At 39.3% G+C, this 17546-nt stretch overlaps 1 protein-coding gene across 1 annotated transcript in view; it reads left to right on the top strand.

Moving 5' to 3' along the window:
• TMC3 (transmembrane channel like 3) overlaps window positions 1-17216 on the top strand; it is a 96652-nt gene extending 79436 nt beyond the window's left edge. Inside the window, exons 17-22 of the mRNA XM_089676415.1 lie at window positions 423-533; window positions 3315-3440; window positions 4908-4986; window positions 5062-5104; window positions 10961-11222; window positions 16311-17216. Coding sequence (XP_089532541.1) covers window positions 423-533; window positions 3315-3440; window positions 4908-4986; window positions 5062-5104; window positions 10961-11222; window positions 16311-17160 — 1471 coding nt within the window. The 3' untranslated portion in view covers window positions 17161-17216. The remainder of the gene's footprint in view (window positions 1-422; window positions 534-3314; window positions 3441-4907; window positions 4987-5061; window positions 5105-10960; window positions 11223-16310) is intronic.
• Window positions 17217-17546: the final 330 nt, after the last annotated feature.

Below are 17546 nucleotides of genomic sequence, written 5' to 3'. Positions count from 1 at the left end.
TCTCCATCCCATGTGGCCACCCACCTTCAACTCCACCTACCATATATCACAAGAGCATGGGGCATGGAGAGGGCTGAACCACTCAGGTAGGGAGGATTCAGGACATATCAATAACACACCAAGCAACTTAACTCCTTTTTTTCCTGCCTATCACTCTTAATTGACAGTAGTTGCCACAACTTGAGCCCTACTCTTGAGAACCATCATGAACTTGCACACTAGGCCACTATTGTAGTTTCTACACTGCCCAGGACAATTCAGTCTTTTATAAGCTTGTTTAGGTAAATGAGAATAAAGTGAAATTTATATTTCTTTGAGATGTAGGCTTACTTTATAAACAATGGGACCTACCTTGCAATTATAATGGACACAGGTTATCTGCACATATGACTTTCACTTTTGTCTGTTTTTTTTTTTTACAGATCTAACAACTTCTACTTGGCTATGCTGCTTTTCATGCTGTTCCTGTGCATGCTGCCAACAGTTTTTGCTATAGTAAGATATAAGCCATCTATAAACTGTGGACCATTTAGGTAAGACATATTTAGGTGGAACACATCACCTCAACATTTTATTAAAATGTATTCAAAATTTAAACTTTTTTAAAATGTTTAAACATTTTTTGAATGCAGTAAAGAATGGTCAAAGCCCCTATCAAGTTCTGTTCCCTTACTTTCAGGCCCAGAGCAGTGTTTTCTGCAAGTGGGCTGATAGTAGACAGGATATTTCCATTTTTTCTTGGAGCTTCCCTTTAGACCATAGTGCCTTGAAAAAGTATTCATAACCCTTAACATTTTCTACATTTTGTCATGTTACAACCAAAACGTAAATGTATTTTATTGGGATTTTATGTGATAGACCAACACAAAGTGGCACATAATTGTTAAGTGGAAGGAAAGTGATAAATGCTTTTCAAAAGTTTTTACAAATAAATATCTGAAAAGCGTGGAGTGCTTTTGTATTCAGCCCCCCGAGTCAATACTTTGTAGGACCCCTTTCACTGCAATTACAGCTGCAAGTCTTTTTGGGGATGTCTCTACCAGTTTTGCATATCTAGAGAGTGAAATTTTTGCCCATTCTTCTGTGAAAAATAGCTCAAGCTCTGTCAGATTGGATGGGGAGCGTCTGTGAACAGCAACGTTCAAGTCTTGCCACAGATTCTCAATTGGATTTAGGTCTGGACTTTGACTGGGACATTCTAACACATGAATATGCTTTCATCTAAATCATTCCATTGTGGCTCTGGCTGTATGTTTAGGGTCGTTGTCCTGCTGGAAGGTGAACCTCCGACCCAGTTTTAAGTCTTTTGCAGACTCTAACAGGTTTTCCTCTAAGATTGCCCATCTTCCCATCAACTCTGACCAGCTTCCCTGTTCCTGCTGAAGAAAAGCATCCCTACAACATGAAGCTGCCACCACCCCATTTTAAGGTGAGGATGGTGTGTTCAGTGTGATGTGCAGTGTTAGTTTTCCGCCATACATAGCGTTTTGCTTTGAGGCCAAAACGTTCAATTTTGGTCCCATCTGACCAGAGCACCTTCTTCCATGTTTGCTTAGTCCTCCACACGGCTTCTGGCAAACTGCAAATTGGACTTCTTAAGGCTTTCAACAATAGCTTTCTTCTTGCCGCGCTTCTATAAAGGCCAGATTTGTGGAGTACACGACTGGACAGATTCTCCCACCTGTGCTGTGGATTTCTGCAGATCCTCCAGAGTTACCATGGGCCTCTTGGCTGCTTTTCTGGTTAATGCTCTCCTTGCCCAGCCTGTCAGTTTATGTGGACGACCATATCTTGGTAAGTTTGCAGTTGTGCCATACTCTTTCCATTTTCAGATGATGGATTGAACAGTGCTCCGTGAGATGTTCAAAGCTCTGGATACTTTTTTATAACCTAACCCTGCTTTAAACTTCTCCGCAACTTTATCCCTGACCTGTCTGGTGTGTTCCTTGGCCTTCATGATGCTGTTTGCTCACTATTGTTCTCTAACAAACATCTGAGGGCTTCACAGAACAGCTGTATTTATACTGAGATTAAATTATACACAGGTGGACTCTATTTACTAATTAGGTGACTTCTGAAGACATTTGGTTCCACTAGATTTTAGTTAGGAGTATCAGAGTAAAGGGGCTGAATATAAATGCACACTACACTTTCAGATATTTGTAAAAAATATTGAAAACCATTTATCATTTTCCTTCCACTTCACAATTATGTGCCTGTTTGTGTTGATTTTATCACATAAAATCCCAATAAAATATATTTACGTTTTTGGTTGTAACATGACAAAATGTGGATAATTTCAAAGGGTGTGAATACTTTTTCAAGGCACTGTAGGTTCACACCTTTCTATTTTCTTTTGTTTTTTACTGCGTTTTTCAATGCAAGTTAATGTGCATTTTACACGTGCTTTCATGTGAATGTTTAATGTGCTTTCATGCATTTTTCATGTCGGTCAATAAAAACCTATTTTAGACCTTGTTGCCAGGCATTAAAAATGCATCTGATGAGAACTTTCATCAAATCAGGGCCCCCTTAGCACAGTGCCCCCATCTCAAAGCCCCCAATTACACAGCCCCCCCAGCACAGAGTTCCCCATCACAGAGTACTGCCATCACATCACTGCCCTCTCATTGCAGTGTCCCACTATAACAAAGCCCCCAAATCACACAGTCCCTCACATCACAGAGCCCCCCAATCACATAATCTCCATCACAGAGCCCCCTAATCTCACAGTCACTCCATCACAGAGCCCCCTTATCACACATTTCTTCCATCGCATTCATTCCCAATCACAGAATCCCCTCTTCACATCCATTCACAGCTCTACCTTTTGGCTCCAGCACAGCAGCAAAGGTCTGGATGTGCAGCAAGTTTGCAGGAGGCGAACTTTCATCCTCTCCTGAATGCTGGAGGTAGCCACCAACACCATAGCAATGAATGATGCCATGCTTCCTGCCCTAGAACACCATTATTATGTTACTGGTGGGTGGCCTTGAAACATGACTTGAAACATGCTTGGGACAAAAGTCCAAAGACAAAAGAAGTTAACAAACAAAACATGTATACTAAACAAAAAAAAAAAAAAGGGGGGGGGGCAGACTTGATGGATCACTCGGCCTTTTTTTCTGCCATCACTTTTCTATGTTTATAAAAAATTAAGGGACAAGGTGGGGAGGGATAAGATTAGAGAATGGGAAAGGGAGGGGTGGGGGAGCAATGAAAGAGGGGATGGGAATCAGGACACTACAGTCAGAGGTAACTAAGATTTTTAGGTCTAGCATTACAACATAATTTAATACCAATTGTCTCTACAGTGGACAAGAGAAAATTTATGACATCATTTCTGAGACCATTGAAACTGATTTTCCTGCTTGGTTCAATAAGGTGATGAGCTATGTCAGCAGTCCAGTGGTGGTCCTCCCGGCCTTACTTCTTCTCTTGTAAGTAATTCTCACTCCTTGAATGTAGAAATCCATATTTTATGAAATTGAGGATTACTGAAAAACAGTGAATTCAGTTCCTCTGTTGACTTCGATTTCCAGCATTAAAGTGCCCTAACAGAAATGAAATACACTGGGGGTTATTTACTAATACTGCAGCGTGCTTTGTATGTAGCAATGGCTACTACAGTGATTTACAGCTTCACCTACGGCCCTCTGGGTATTAGTTATAGATACTTACATCGAGCCAAGCTAGCAACATGCAAAAAATAAATTCCTAGAATTCTGCTTTAAATAGTTGATCTTGGATATTGCTACCCAACGTACACTTACGAGCATATTTATAAATGAATTAATGTGACTTTCACCAAACATTCGCTGTTGGTAAATCAGTCACCTATTTAACCACTTCAAGTCCAGACACTTTTACCCCCTTCCTGTCCAGGCCAGTTTTCAGTGCTATCACACTTTGAATGACAATTGCGCGGTCATGCAACACTGTACCCATATGAATTTTTTAGCATTGTTTTGAGACAGATAAAACTTTGGTGGTATTTATTCACCGATGGATTTTTATTTTTTGCTATATAAATGAAAAAGTCCAAAAATGTTGAAAAAAGTGTTTTTCTTATAAAATGTTGAAAATAAATAATCTTTCGTCATAGATCTTGGCCAAAATGTATTCAATTATCTTTTTAGTAAAAAAAAAAAAACCAAATTAGTTTCATAACCAAAAAATATAATTTTTTTTACATTTTAATTTTTTTATATTATTACTTATGGGTTTTTGTTTTTTTTTTAACATACCTGACACTGTACTACTTGTTGGGGGGTGATGAAATTTTTTTTTTTTTTTTTTTTACACTAATTGCTTTTACACTCATAAAGGCTGTAAAAGCAATCATTTCTCCTTCTCTCTGGCTGCATTCTTGCAGCCATTGAGAAATACTGTGAGAGCTGTGATTGGTCACAGCTTGTCACATGGTACAAGGCTGTTGTGAATAGCATTGTACCATGTGACCTCTGTGATCATTCACAGATTTCACTAGTAGTAAGCAATGATGTCAGGAAGTGACATCTTGCTTACTACTATTCATGTGATCATTGATTGGCCAATCGGTGATCACATGATCGGGACTTCACACAGAGGTCCCGTACAGAAATCGGTGCTCCCAGGGAGCGCGCACAGCCTGTAAATGTGGGCGCCGTTTATGAACGGCAACCCGCTCCTACACTGCTCCCATCCAGCCCTGTACATGGGTCTGACGGGAAGTGGTTAAAACACATGCACCAGGGAGATTCACCTGCAGTGAATGTTGGGTAAATGTCAGATTTACTGCTTTATGAATATTCCCCTTACAACTGAAAAGAAAACATTTACAAAGTAGCTGACATAATCAATATACCAGCTTGTATTACCTTTTTTCTACCTAACAATGTACCATTAATGTTTTCATCTTTTTATAGTATGTTAATCTATTACCTTCAGAGTATTGCAAGATCCCTAAAATTCACCAATAATCAGCTGAGGGCACAGATCCAGACTGTAAGTAAATACTCAAGAGAACACCGATTTTTCAGTGGACAGTTGATCATATTCCCAGTGTGTTTCATTTTTCAGGAAAGAATGGAAGACAAGAAAAAGGTCTTTCAAATGGCTGTGGGTAAGTTTTATGATTTTATATACATTAAATTTTAATTCAATATGAACTGCCAAAAGAGGCACACCACATAAATATGTCCAAGGCATTTATGTAGTATGCAGTATATAAATGATGTAAACACAAAATAAAGTTGTGCAATGCAAATGTAAAATGACCAGAATGTGTTTCGTGCAAGTTAATAAAATAAAGAAATAGGTGCTATATCGCCACTTGGTGGCAAACTTTAGTAATACAGCAGCAGAAATGTACTTCAAGTCACAGCATATATCCAATGCAAAGCATTATACATAAGTATCTTTAGTAAGGTTTTTTTAAAATTGTTTTGAAATATTAAGTCCTGGTTCACACTGATGCAGTTCAATTTCTATGTGTTTTAAGTGTGATGCTGCTGCAATTTTACACTGCAATTTCTGTTCTGGCTTATTTTGTAACATTAGAAATAGGTATATCTCCAACTAAAATCACACTGCATTTGAACACCTACAGTTGTGTTCAAAATAATAGCAGTCAGACATCACCTGATCAATCACTGTTTTTGGTAGAAATTATATTTCTACATGGCAAACAATTTACTAGCAGGTGTAGTAGAGTAATAGAAATCCAACAGACCCAACAGTCATGACATGCATGCTGCTGATTCTGTGTAATTGAATCACTAATTGAAAGGGGCATGTTCAAAATAATAGCAGTGTGGAGTTCTATTAGTGAGGTCATTCATTCTTTGAAAAACAGGTGGCAATTATTGCCCTTATTTAAGGAAGGAAGGCAGCAAATGTTGTACATGCTGGTTACAGTGCATTTCTCTCTGAAATTCTGAGGAAAATGGGTCGTTCCAGACATTATTCAGAAGAACAGCGTACCTTGATTAAAAAGTTGATTGGAGAGGGGAAAACATATAAAGAAGTGCAGAAAATGATAGGCTGCTCAGCTAAAATGATCGCAAATGCTTTATAATGGCAATCAAAACCTGAAAGACGTGGAAGAAAGCAAAAAACTACCATTCGAATGGCTAGAAGAATAGCCAAAATGGCAAGGACTCAGCCAACAATCAGCTCCAGGAAGATCAAAGAAGGTGTAAAGTTACCTGTGAGTACTGTTACAATTAGTAGACGCCTATGTGAAGCCAAGCTATCTGCAAGAAGCCCCCGCAAAGTCCCACTGTTGAAAAAAAGACATGTGCTGAAGAGGCTACAATTTGCCAAAGAGCACATTGACTGGCCTAAAGAGAAATGGTGCAACATTTTGTGGACTGATGAAAGTAAAATTGTTCTTTTTAGGTCTAGTGGCCGGAGACAGTTTGTCAGACGACCCCCAAACACTGAATTCAAGCCACAGTACACTGTGAAGACAGTGAAGCATGGTGGTGCAAGCATCATGATATGGAGATGTTTCTCATACTACGGTGTTGGGCCTATTTATCGCATACCAGGGATCATGGATCAGTTTGAATACATCAGAATACTTGAAGAGGTCATGCTGCCTTATGCTGAAGAGGAAATGCCCTTGAAATGGGTGTTCCAACAAGACAACGACCCCAAACACACCAGTAAACGTGCAACATCTTGGTTCCAGACCAACAAGATTGACGTTATGGAGTGGCCAGCCCAATCCCCGGATCTTAATCCAATAGAAAACTTGTGGGGTGACATCAAAAATGCAGTTTCTGAGGCAAAACCAAGAAATAGAGAAGAACTGTGGAATGTAGTCCAATCATCCTGGGCTGGAATACCTGTTCACAGGTGCCAGAAGTTGGTTGACTCCATGCAACACAGATGTACAGCAGTTCTCAGAAGCAGTGCGACTACAACTAAATATTCATTAAGTGATTCAAAGGAAAGCAAAATCTTCAAACATTTCTCAGTTTATATAGTGAATGTTTGAGTTTGTAAAGAAGAATACAAACACTGCTATTTTTTGAACAGTCTAATATTCACTTTTCTTCATTTTTTTTTAGAGGAACAACACAAATTTGATATATTTTTCTTCATGTTTTGATTTGGAATAGAATGTGTAGTGTTCCCAATGCATTTGTGTGTATGGAAATAAAAGCGATTAGAAGGATTTTGAGCTTTATTCACTTTTTTCAACACACTGCTATTATTTTGAACACAACTGTATGCATTTTCACTGCTGTTTCCATTCAAGTCTATGGGGATCAAAAACGCACCACCTCACATCAAACATGCACAGGGCCCTTTCGGAAACCGCATTGTGTTTGGAACGCATGGGTGGGAACCACCTCCCTTGACATGCGAATCTATGTTTTCTGGAACGCATCAGATTAGCATCAGCATAAACCAGGGCCTATTGTATCAGGAAAAATAATAAATAGGTCAGCAACATTTTCAAATAACTAAATCTTGTTGGATCTAGGCTGTGGTTTTCATAATAGAATATGTTCAGAATTTTCATAATGATGCAACATTTTTGCCTAAATGGATTTCAGAATTATTCCACCTATTCCTAATCATAGACAGTCTTGGATTGTGGTCTTACACAACTACAAAACCTTGTTGCAGGTGTTCTTATAAAATTGTATCCATGCTGATATTTGTAAAGTAGTATTAGTGGCTCAAACAAACAAAACCTTCTCGAAGGTCCTACAAGCCAATATAAGAAAATGCAGGGTGTATATTGTGTGTATATATGTGTACAAAAACAATTAAAGGAACACTTTGAAAACACATCAGATCTCAGTGGAACTTTACTACGAAAGTCAAACATTCGAACTTAACTAAAGTTCAACCGCGAACTTCGAATTTAATGCAGGTCTATGAGACTTAAACTTGTAAATTCAAAAGTGCCCATTTTGAAGGCTTATATGCAAGTTATTGGCCATACAATGGGTATGGGGACTCAGGTACTGCCCTGAGGGACATAAATCAGTGAAAAAAAATTTCAAGAAGTAACGTTTTTAAAGGGGCAGTTATTTTCCTTGTTTAAAGTAAAAAAAAAAAAATTCCTTTAAATATCTTGAGTGGTCTCCTTAAACCATCTGCAAATTTGCACATCTGTACAATGTAGAGAACCTGCTGCAGCAGGACTAACAAAAAAAAACAGCATGGTGTCCCTCCCCCTAATCATTACCAGACCCTTTGGGGTTTATTTACTAAAGCTGGAGAGTCCAAAATCAGACTCCCTTCTGCATAGAAACCAATCAGCTTCTAACCTCAGCTTGTTCAATGAAGCTTTGGCAATGAAACCTGGAAGCTGATTGGTTTCTATGCAGAAGGGAGTCTGATTTTGGACTCTCCAGCTTTAGTAAATAAACCCCTTTAGGTCTGGTAGGAAGGTTAGAAGGGACCCCACAATAAAAAAAAAATGTTTTAAAAAAGTGTGGGGTTCCCAATAAAAGCCATACCAGGTCATTTAGGCCTGGTAGGACATTTAAAGGGAACCCCTCCAAAAAAAGGAGGGTAGGAGTGTGGGGTCCCTCCTAAATTGCTACCAGACCCTTGATCTGAGCACAGGCCTGGCAGGCCAGGAAAGGGGGGGGGGCTAAACTAGATTTTTCTAAATATGTTTCTCCAGTATTAGTGGCTCTGTAGGATTCACTAGGCTGGTGGGCACAAAAAGGCAGACTATAGGAATACAGACTGTTCACTTAGCTCAGTGAATAATGTGAAGATGTATTAATTTCCATTAGCCAATCATGTAGAAGCAAACATACTGTTTTTTTTAATTTCCTTCGGACATTACTGGATATTAAAAGTGATGACGTACAAAGTGATGACGAAACTGACGTACAAAGCTGTCCACCATACTGCCCCGAACTACATCACCGACCTAATATCCAAGTACTGCCCAGCACGCACACTCCGCTCCTCACAAGACCTCCTTCTCTCTAGTTCCCTGGTCTCCTCCTCCCATGCCCGCCTCCAGGACTTCTCCAGGGTGTCACCCATCCTCTGGAACTCCCTTCCCTAACCCATCAGATTATCACCTACTCTCCTCTCCTTTAGGCGCACCCTGAAAACCCATCTCTTCAGGGAAGCCTACCCCCTGCTAACTTGACCGACCTCCTCCACTCTTCCTACCACTCCATCCCCCACAGCTATCTCCTCCTGTGCCACCATCCCCTCCCTCCTAGATTGTAAGCTCGAAAGAGCAGGGCCCTCAATCCCCTCATGTTTTGTATTGTTATTGTTCTGTCACATGTTCTGTCCCCCCTTTGTAATGTACAGTGCTGAGTGAACTATCGGCGCTTTATAAATACTGTATAATAATAATAATAATAATGAAAGCTCCACCCTATTGACCAAGCTAAACCCCCATTCACTTCGCAAACAAGCAGTCTTGGCTCTTAAATCAATCCCAACGTTTAGATTTACACACACTGATGTACACAAGGCAGGCGTCTTCCAAACACATTAAGGCCTCTTTAAAGCCACATTTGTAGCCGTGTGGCATTTTGGGGGTTTTTTTTACGGATCTGAAGACAGGTGCATTGTTGTCTATAGACACTGCACACAGCAATGTAAAGATCCATAATGCAGTGATGCGTTCAGAGCTGGGAAAAATAAACTACCCTGGAAATAATAAATGGCAGATGAGGAATGGCTGCTTCATAACAAGTATAACGATTCTCATATAGATATCAGAAAACCTCCTATGATATTTACAGCCTTGGTACCAAAATCTTTTCCAGTGTTGCCTGCGTCTATGCAATAACTCCCTGTAGACTTGAATGGAGCGCTACTCATATTGTAAAGACGCAAGGGGGTGTATTTATAAAATATTTGCATAGCAATTTTCCTAGTGTACGTACATTCATTCTTTGTGATGTTAGCAAAAACAAAGAATGGTATGCTATTTCCTGTGCTGAACGATTGTTTTTCACTGATTTAAAACAGAAAACACCAAATTTGATCACTAGAAAGCACTAAGTAGGATAAGAATTTCCTATGATACATAGTGTCATCTAGTGGTCAAATGTGGTATTTGTTTGCTTTAAATCAATGAAAAACATTCACCCAGTACATGGAATAGTCTAAAACATTCATGTTTTGCCCCATTTGCACAGAAAAAAAAATGTACATACCCCTTCACTGGGCAATCTGCTATGCACATTAATATTTATAAATACACCCGTACGTCCCTATTCAAGTCTGTAGAGATTTATTGCATAGGCAGCACCAGAAAATATTTTGTTACAAAGACGATGGGGTTGATATACTAAAACTGGAGAGTATACAAGCTGGTGCAGCTGTGAATGGTAGCCAATCATCTTCTAACTTCAGCTTGTTCAATTAAGCTTTGGCAATAAAACCTGGAAGCTGATTGGTTTTTATGCAGAGCTGCACCAGATTTTGCACTCTGCTTTTTTAGTAAATCAACCTGCATGACTTTGAATTTGCTGTTTCTAGAAGTAGGAGGTATGTAAGTACCTGGTTTGGGAGGAGGTAGCAGCATAGATTAGGTTTATTGGGCTAAGGAGGGTGGACTTTTTTTTTTTTAAAGTTAAGTTAGTCCTCACCTGTACACTGAGCTTTCCAGAAAGAAAAGTAGTTCAGTTATTTAAATGCCAAAACACAAATAATATTTGCTCAACAAAAGTTGAAGTCAAGTTTTTTTTTCCTAAATCAGGCGCAAGTTTAGAAACCATGCGCATCTGAAAAGGATGAAATATCATTAAACTCAAAAAAATTGGATACAACTAGTAATAAAGTAATAAAATAACAATGGTTGGTTAAATCTTTATCAGGCTCTCAGTATGAATGCCCAAATTAATAAAAAAAAAAAAAAAAAAAGGTTGAAACAGGTAGAAGGTCACAGTTTATTTTCTTATACATACATACATATTAATCAGAATGCATACTCTATAGGATATGTGATGTACATACCTCTGTGTTACAGCCCGATTCCAGCATAAGGAAGCCCCTGAAAAAAAGCGGGATCCAGAGAGTGACATCATCAGCCAAGAGTCTTCTGTTCATTCATCTACTCCTCGGAAGAATGGAAGCGTGGTGAACTTTGAATCTCCAGGCAGCAAGCGCAGCCAGATACAAACTATCTCCCAATCGGCTCCTCGTGTGGTTGTGCCACAGCCTCCAAATGTTAGTCCAAGCCCTTCAGGGTCCAGGGTGAAACCACAGAGGGCAGAGCAGGTTACAAACAGGTATGTCCATTGTGTTGTAAGGTTATTTCAACACTATGCCTAATTATAGAAAAGAAGTGGAAAAATAAAACAAAGTACAATTATTATGTGCTGTTATTATTGTTTATTTTGTTAAAAAAATTATATAGGAGAGTTAGGGCTCATGTACACTGCAGCTGATAAACTGACGTTCAGGAGCTGTTCAGCATTTTTTTCAGCAGCCCCTGAACTCTCCCTAATGTTTTCCTATGTCTCCATGTACACATCGTCGTTTACAGTCATTTACAGGCAGTTGAGTTTACAGTCTTTTTTTGAATGCACCAAACTTGCATTCAGGAGTAGATTTTACTGGTGTTTCAAACGCCAAATACTTGTAAACGTGTGTAAACGCGGTTAACCAGGTTTATAAGCGTTTGCGTTTAGAAGCGTTTTTTTAACTGTTCCATATCCAGATGCTGTCCAGAGCCTTTTTTTATCATCAGAAATGCATGCAAAGTGTTTTCCATGTTTTCAAATGGACCCGGTACACCAGCGCAGTCAGTTCTAGGTTTCGCATGAAGGAAAAAGAAAAGTAGAACGTGCCGCATTATGCTCATGATGGGATCCATAGTGAATACAACCAGAAATGACAGCTAATCTCAACACCTACTGCTCTCTCTATTGCTCTCAAAATGTCTGAAATAGTTAATTATTTACTATTTTTCAGTGCATTCTGAGCATTTGGGGAGGTCTCCTGAGGTTATCTTTTAAAAACACTTCTGAACGCAAACGCGCATAAACGCAGTATGCAAACGTGGCTAAACTGGCGTTTTTTAACTTACGTTTTCCAGCAGTCAGTTTCCATCGTTCAGAAGAGTTTTCCAAACGCCCCGTGTACATGAGCCCTTAGGGTTAAACACATATATGTGGACCCGGAACACTGTGCTGTCATTTGCTGCTGCACAAGCCAATCAGTAGGTCCTGGCCAATGATATATGGCTCAGTGAATGATAGAAGAGAGCCCTGTCTTGGTAAACACAGTATGTTTATGGGCTGTTTTTTTTTTCTCCCTGCAAAGAGGGAGTAAAAACCGGCACATTGCTTAGTAAAACAGCACACAATACACATACGAAACATTGTTTGGCACACATTTAACCCCTTGATTGCCCTAGATGTTAATCCCTTCTCAGCCAGTGTCATTAGTACAGTGACAGTGTATATTATTAGCATTGATCACTGTATTAGTGTCACTGGAGATGTCAGTGACAGTTAGTTCCCACCCAGAGTTAGTTAGTGTCAGATTGTCTTCCGCACTATCAGGCCCACTATAAGTCCCTGATCACCATCATTACTACTGTACAAAAAAAAAATGCAAAAATTGCAGTATCTATAACATAGCTTGAAGACACTATAACTTTCATGCAAACCGATCAATATACACTTATTGGGATTTTTTACCAAATATATGTAGAATACATTTGTCAAGAAATATGTATTTTTTTATTTTTATTGGATATGTCTTATAGCAGAAATGTAAAAAAAATATAGGTTTTCTTTCAAAGTTTTGGGTCTTTTTTCATTTAAATCTCAAAAAATAAAAAACCCAGTAGTGATCAAATGCCACCAAAAGAAAGCTCTATTTATGTGAAAAAATATAAATTTTGTGTACAGCATTGCATGACCACGCAATAATCAGTTAAATTGGCGCAGTGCTTAATAGCAAAAAGTGGCCTGGTCATGAAGGGGGTAAAATCTTCTAGATCTCAAGTGGTTAAAGAGTACCTTCCACTAAATTCTCTTTCACTTCTTCCCGCCTCCCTTGTACATAATTATCCACTATTTTTTGTTCCCTTTTATAATCACCTTACTTTATATACCTAGTGATTCTACTTCCTTTTCTTCATAATATTAGAGTGGATGTAATGCTCTTCAATCATCGTACATCTCACCCACTTGGGTCTAAATTATAACTTTTATTTAAAAATCAAGTTAACCTTTTGACGCCAGTCGCACACATATGCGGCCACTCAGCATTTGGGCCTTAACGCCAAGCAGCCACATATATGTGGCTCTGTTAACACTACACACAGTGCTGAGAGCATGCTCCCTGTAGGGAGCCAGCATAATAGCTGGAGGTGATCAGTAAGCTCCCGATTCATGCTTGCAATCGGGAGCTTTCTGATCATGTGACCACTGTGATAGTCAATCACAGCAGTCACATGACCTTAAGGCCCACCTCCCAGCTTTTAGAACCCTGAGAGAGAAAGGAGACGGTCAACGTCAAGGGGTTAAAAATACGTTTTAATATCAGTTTCAGATGTTTTAAAGCCAACATGACTTGATACCAAAATAGCCAATTGCCATGTGGCATTTTTGACACTTAGGGCTCATGTATACTTGCTTCGACTTCAACACACATTAAAGTGCCTACCACTTCAACATGCTATTTTAATGCGTTTTTGATGCTTCAATTATGCTTTTCTGGATCTTAGCAAATACCCTGTGTGTGTTGATTTTCTATTTGTTTTAAATGGGGCCCAATAGAACTCCAGCTCAGTAGTACCCCCAGTCAGCAGATGCCTACCTCATTAGTAGCCCTGTTCAGCAGATCCCCAGCTCATTGGTACGCTCATTCAGCAGATCCCCAGCTTGTTAGTACCCTTGTTCAACAGATCCCCTGCTCAGTAGTACCCCCAGCTCTGCTGATGCCCCACTCAGTAGTAACCCCATAGCTCTGCTGATGCCCCACTCAGTAGTAACCCCATAGCTCTGCTGATCCCCACTCAGTAGTAACCCCTAGCTCTGTTGATCCCCATTCAGTAGTAACCCCCAGTTCTCCTGATCCTCTGTTCAGTAGTAACCCCCAGCTCTCCTGATCCCCCACTCAGTAGTAACCCCCAGCTGATTCTTTGGTTTGCTTTTCTTCCTCTCTCACTCTGGTCCCCGCTCACCCCGTTATATTTCTTCCACGTTGCACAGCATGTGTGACATTGTTAAATTCTCCTTTACCCGATCCTCTACCACTCAGTCCTCTCTCTTCGGTTCCTGAATGGAAGCTGTTATAGCCACAAAGTGGGGGGAGGTGTTAGGGCTTAGTGGCAACATGCCTATGATTTGGAATTTGATGTCTAAAAAGCTCATCTGGGTATTATTGTCAGGTGTTCACAAACCTTTAACTATATAGTGTATGAGCAGTTACTTCTGAAAGCATAACCCGTTATACAGTGAAAAGGGAAATAGAATACAGAGACAGAATGGCCTTTTACATACTATATATAAATATTGCATTTATATCCAATATATTATTTTCCTCAGTAGTACACATATTTTAAAATTAAGACCAAAAGTGGCACTATTAGCTTTAAATCTGGATGGAATGGTTCACCTTTTGGTTTCCCAGTGCTTCCTGGGATATCTCATACCTACAATACCTCCAAAACAAAAGCCACAGAGGCTGCAAGCGAGCTTTGTCACAGATTTCTATGGAGGCTTTGAAGTGCCAAGAAAGCGACATGGGGTATAATTTTTGAAGCAAAGCAAAAACAACGAGTAAACAGGACTGTAAGCCAACCATTTTATTTAGTGACAGGGACAGGGTGATTGGCATTTAGAACACTTTAAAAAAGCTTGTCCAAAACCACATTTTGAAGCACATGTAAATAAGCCCTTAGGCTCTTTGTCATTTTATTTACACTAATCACCTCTGGCAAAGCCTCTTATCTGGAGGTGCCAAAGTTGGCACAGGCCATGTTGGTTTTTAAAAGATATGAAACTAATATTAAAACTTATTTTCACTTACATTTTTTAAAATAAAAGTTATATATTAGGCTCAGGTGGTGAGATGTGCCCTGATTCAAATCCCCACACTGCTGCCATTTGAACATTGGTTACAAATGGTTACTTGTAATCAGAATACCTTATCTAATATTTACTTCCTTTTCCTTGCCTAGCTGAAATTATATAGCCCCTCTATACCCCCAGCTTCCTGGAGTACATATCATGCATCCAAGAAAGCTGCAGGGCCGTAGGTGCCAAATTCTTATGTAATCTCCTGACACTATGGCATTTTGAAATTGGAAAGACATGGAGCCAGATCTCACATATGTGCAGATGGAAATTTGACCATGTATCCCAGGAAGCCAAGGGTGGAGACCTCCCAACACTATGGCGACATGTAATGTAAAAGACATGGCAACTGATCTCTGTCTGTGCATGCACGAGATCTGGAACCAGGTGATCAGGGGGCTAGTTGCAAGAACCAGAAGAAGATAACAGGCTTCCCATGACAAAGAAAACAAGAATGGCGGCACAGGAAATGCAGTGGAAGAGCAGCAGGGGAAAAAAAAAAAAACATAGGATTTGCTGAGCTTGTATGTTTATTCTAGATAAACAAGCATATGGTGAATAATGTTCATGGGGCAAGGCCTGATTTAATATCTACCTGGAGTTTATAACTATTTTATTTCATTTTTTTATAGTGACATAGCCTTGTTAAAAAGATACTACATCAGGAACAGAGACAACTCTCACAGATCTACTACATATATTGAGAATTTTAGCAAATTTTATCTGGCATTTTTACCTGCTTCTGGGACTATTCCTTTGGATTGATCATTTCAACATTAAAGTTTAACTTTAGATGTTTTTTTTAATAACTTCTATAAACATTTTCTTTACTTAGTTTTGCAAACTTACAGTGCCTTGATTGCTGCCAGGTCTTCTACAGTATATGCCACCATTTCGGCTATTATTATTGTTGTATAGTATAAAGCAGTCATTCTTAACCAGGGTTCCTTTAGAGATTTCAAGGGGTTCCTTGAGCCGTGGCCAACTGACCTCACATTAGATGGTGCCTCCACAGTTTCAGGCTGATGATCTTTTTAGCTTTCTGTATTGGGGAGTGTGGTCTTCCGCTTGGCCCCAATTGTAAATGGGAATTTTCCCAAAGATCACCAATGAATTAGTTTTAGCTAAGGTTTCTCGAGACCTGAAAAATATTGCAAGGGTTTCTCTGGTGAAAAAAAGTTGAGAAAGGCCGGTTTATAGTGTATGATTATAGAGTTATATTTTTAATATCTAAGGATGCAATGCAATGTTAATATAGATGCATTAATATGATTTAATTTTTAGGCCTCCCAGTATAAAGCAAGGAAGCTCCAGTGAAGTCTGCAGAACCAAGAATTACCATTCATCTGGGCTAAAGAAACAAACAGAGAATGCTCTATCAGAGCCTCTGTTCAGGAAAGGCCTGAGACATGTTACACCTGAACGTCATGGGACCAGTACACCAAGTATTCTCCCTCATCGGCCACACGCAAGATATTTTATAGTTAATGAGCATGAATCTCATAAGAAACTCCTTCGTTCCACATCTAGACTGCCAAGACATTTCAGAATGGATGAGTCTGGTGATATAGTAGAGTTATATCCAAGAAATGTTAGAAGGTATGTTGTTCAAACACCGCGTCGATCTCACTCACCACACCTGAGTGAGGAAGAGGAAGATGAACTTCACAGGGACTTAATCCGCAGATCCAAACGCCCTCGCTCACTATCAGATCTCCGGCATAATCCTCGGTTTTACATTGGAGACCGCAATGACAGCCAAATGATATCTGGGCGAGATCTAGCTCGCATGCAATATAAATCCTGGGAAGGGGGCTTTCAGATTGACTCAGAAAAGCCACATCATCGAAAAAAAATAAATCTGAAAAACCTTGACCTTGATGAGCAGTTTGTGGAACACCACCGGAAAGTCAAGTCAAAGCACAAACTTGAATCTTGCCTTACAGAGTCAGACTCAATGTCTAACGCATCCAGCAGTGACCAGCAAAATAGCAGCACTGACCAGTACATCCAGGTCATTCATACAAAGGACAAATACATCAAAAGTGGTGGAAAGTTAACCAAGAAAAAATCAAAAGCCAGTGTGGACTTAAATGCCTCTCCCTTGAATGAACTGATTTGTTCAAATGTCTAGAATTGTAATATTTATTATAAAAGTCATTAAAAATAGCAGTTGGGCCATTTCACAAATATCTAAATTAATATAACTAGTTATAGTGACCTACACACTCCACACTAGTCAGTCATGAATACAAAGCAACCATCCAGGTTAAAAAAAAAAAAAAAAGACTTTAGACGTGCAATATTTTTTAAATTCACTTTACATTAATGTGACACTGCATTTGGCTTGGAAACTAGATATTATGATAAAGACATTGAAGAAAAAATGCTAATTACAACACAAGTCACTCATGCAAGAGGTATTGGCCCTTACCGTAACAACTATTTTTATTTTTTCTGCCATCTTAAAGTCCCAAGCACTGAATTTAATTGCCTCTAGTCTGCCTATAACTTCCTATT

This window comes from Staurois parvus, unplaced genomic scaffold (genome assembly GCF_062004578.1).
Source record: "Staurois parvus isolate SC_StPar_1 unplaced genomic scaffold, SC_StPar_1.0 ptg000168l, whole genome shotgun sequence".
Taxonomy (NCBI): Eukaryota; Metazoa; Chordata; class Amphibia; order Anura; family Ranidae; genus Staurois; species Staurois parvus.
Note: the sequence above shows the minus strand (reverse complement) of the source record. Positions and strands in the feature narration are given on the sequence as shown.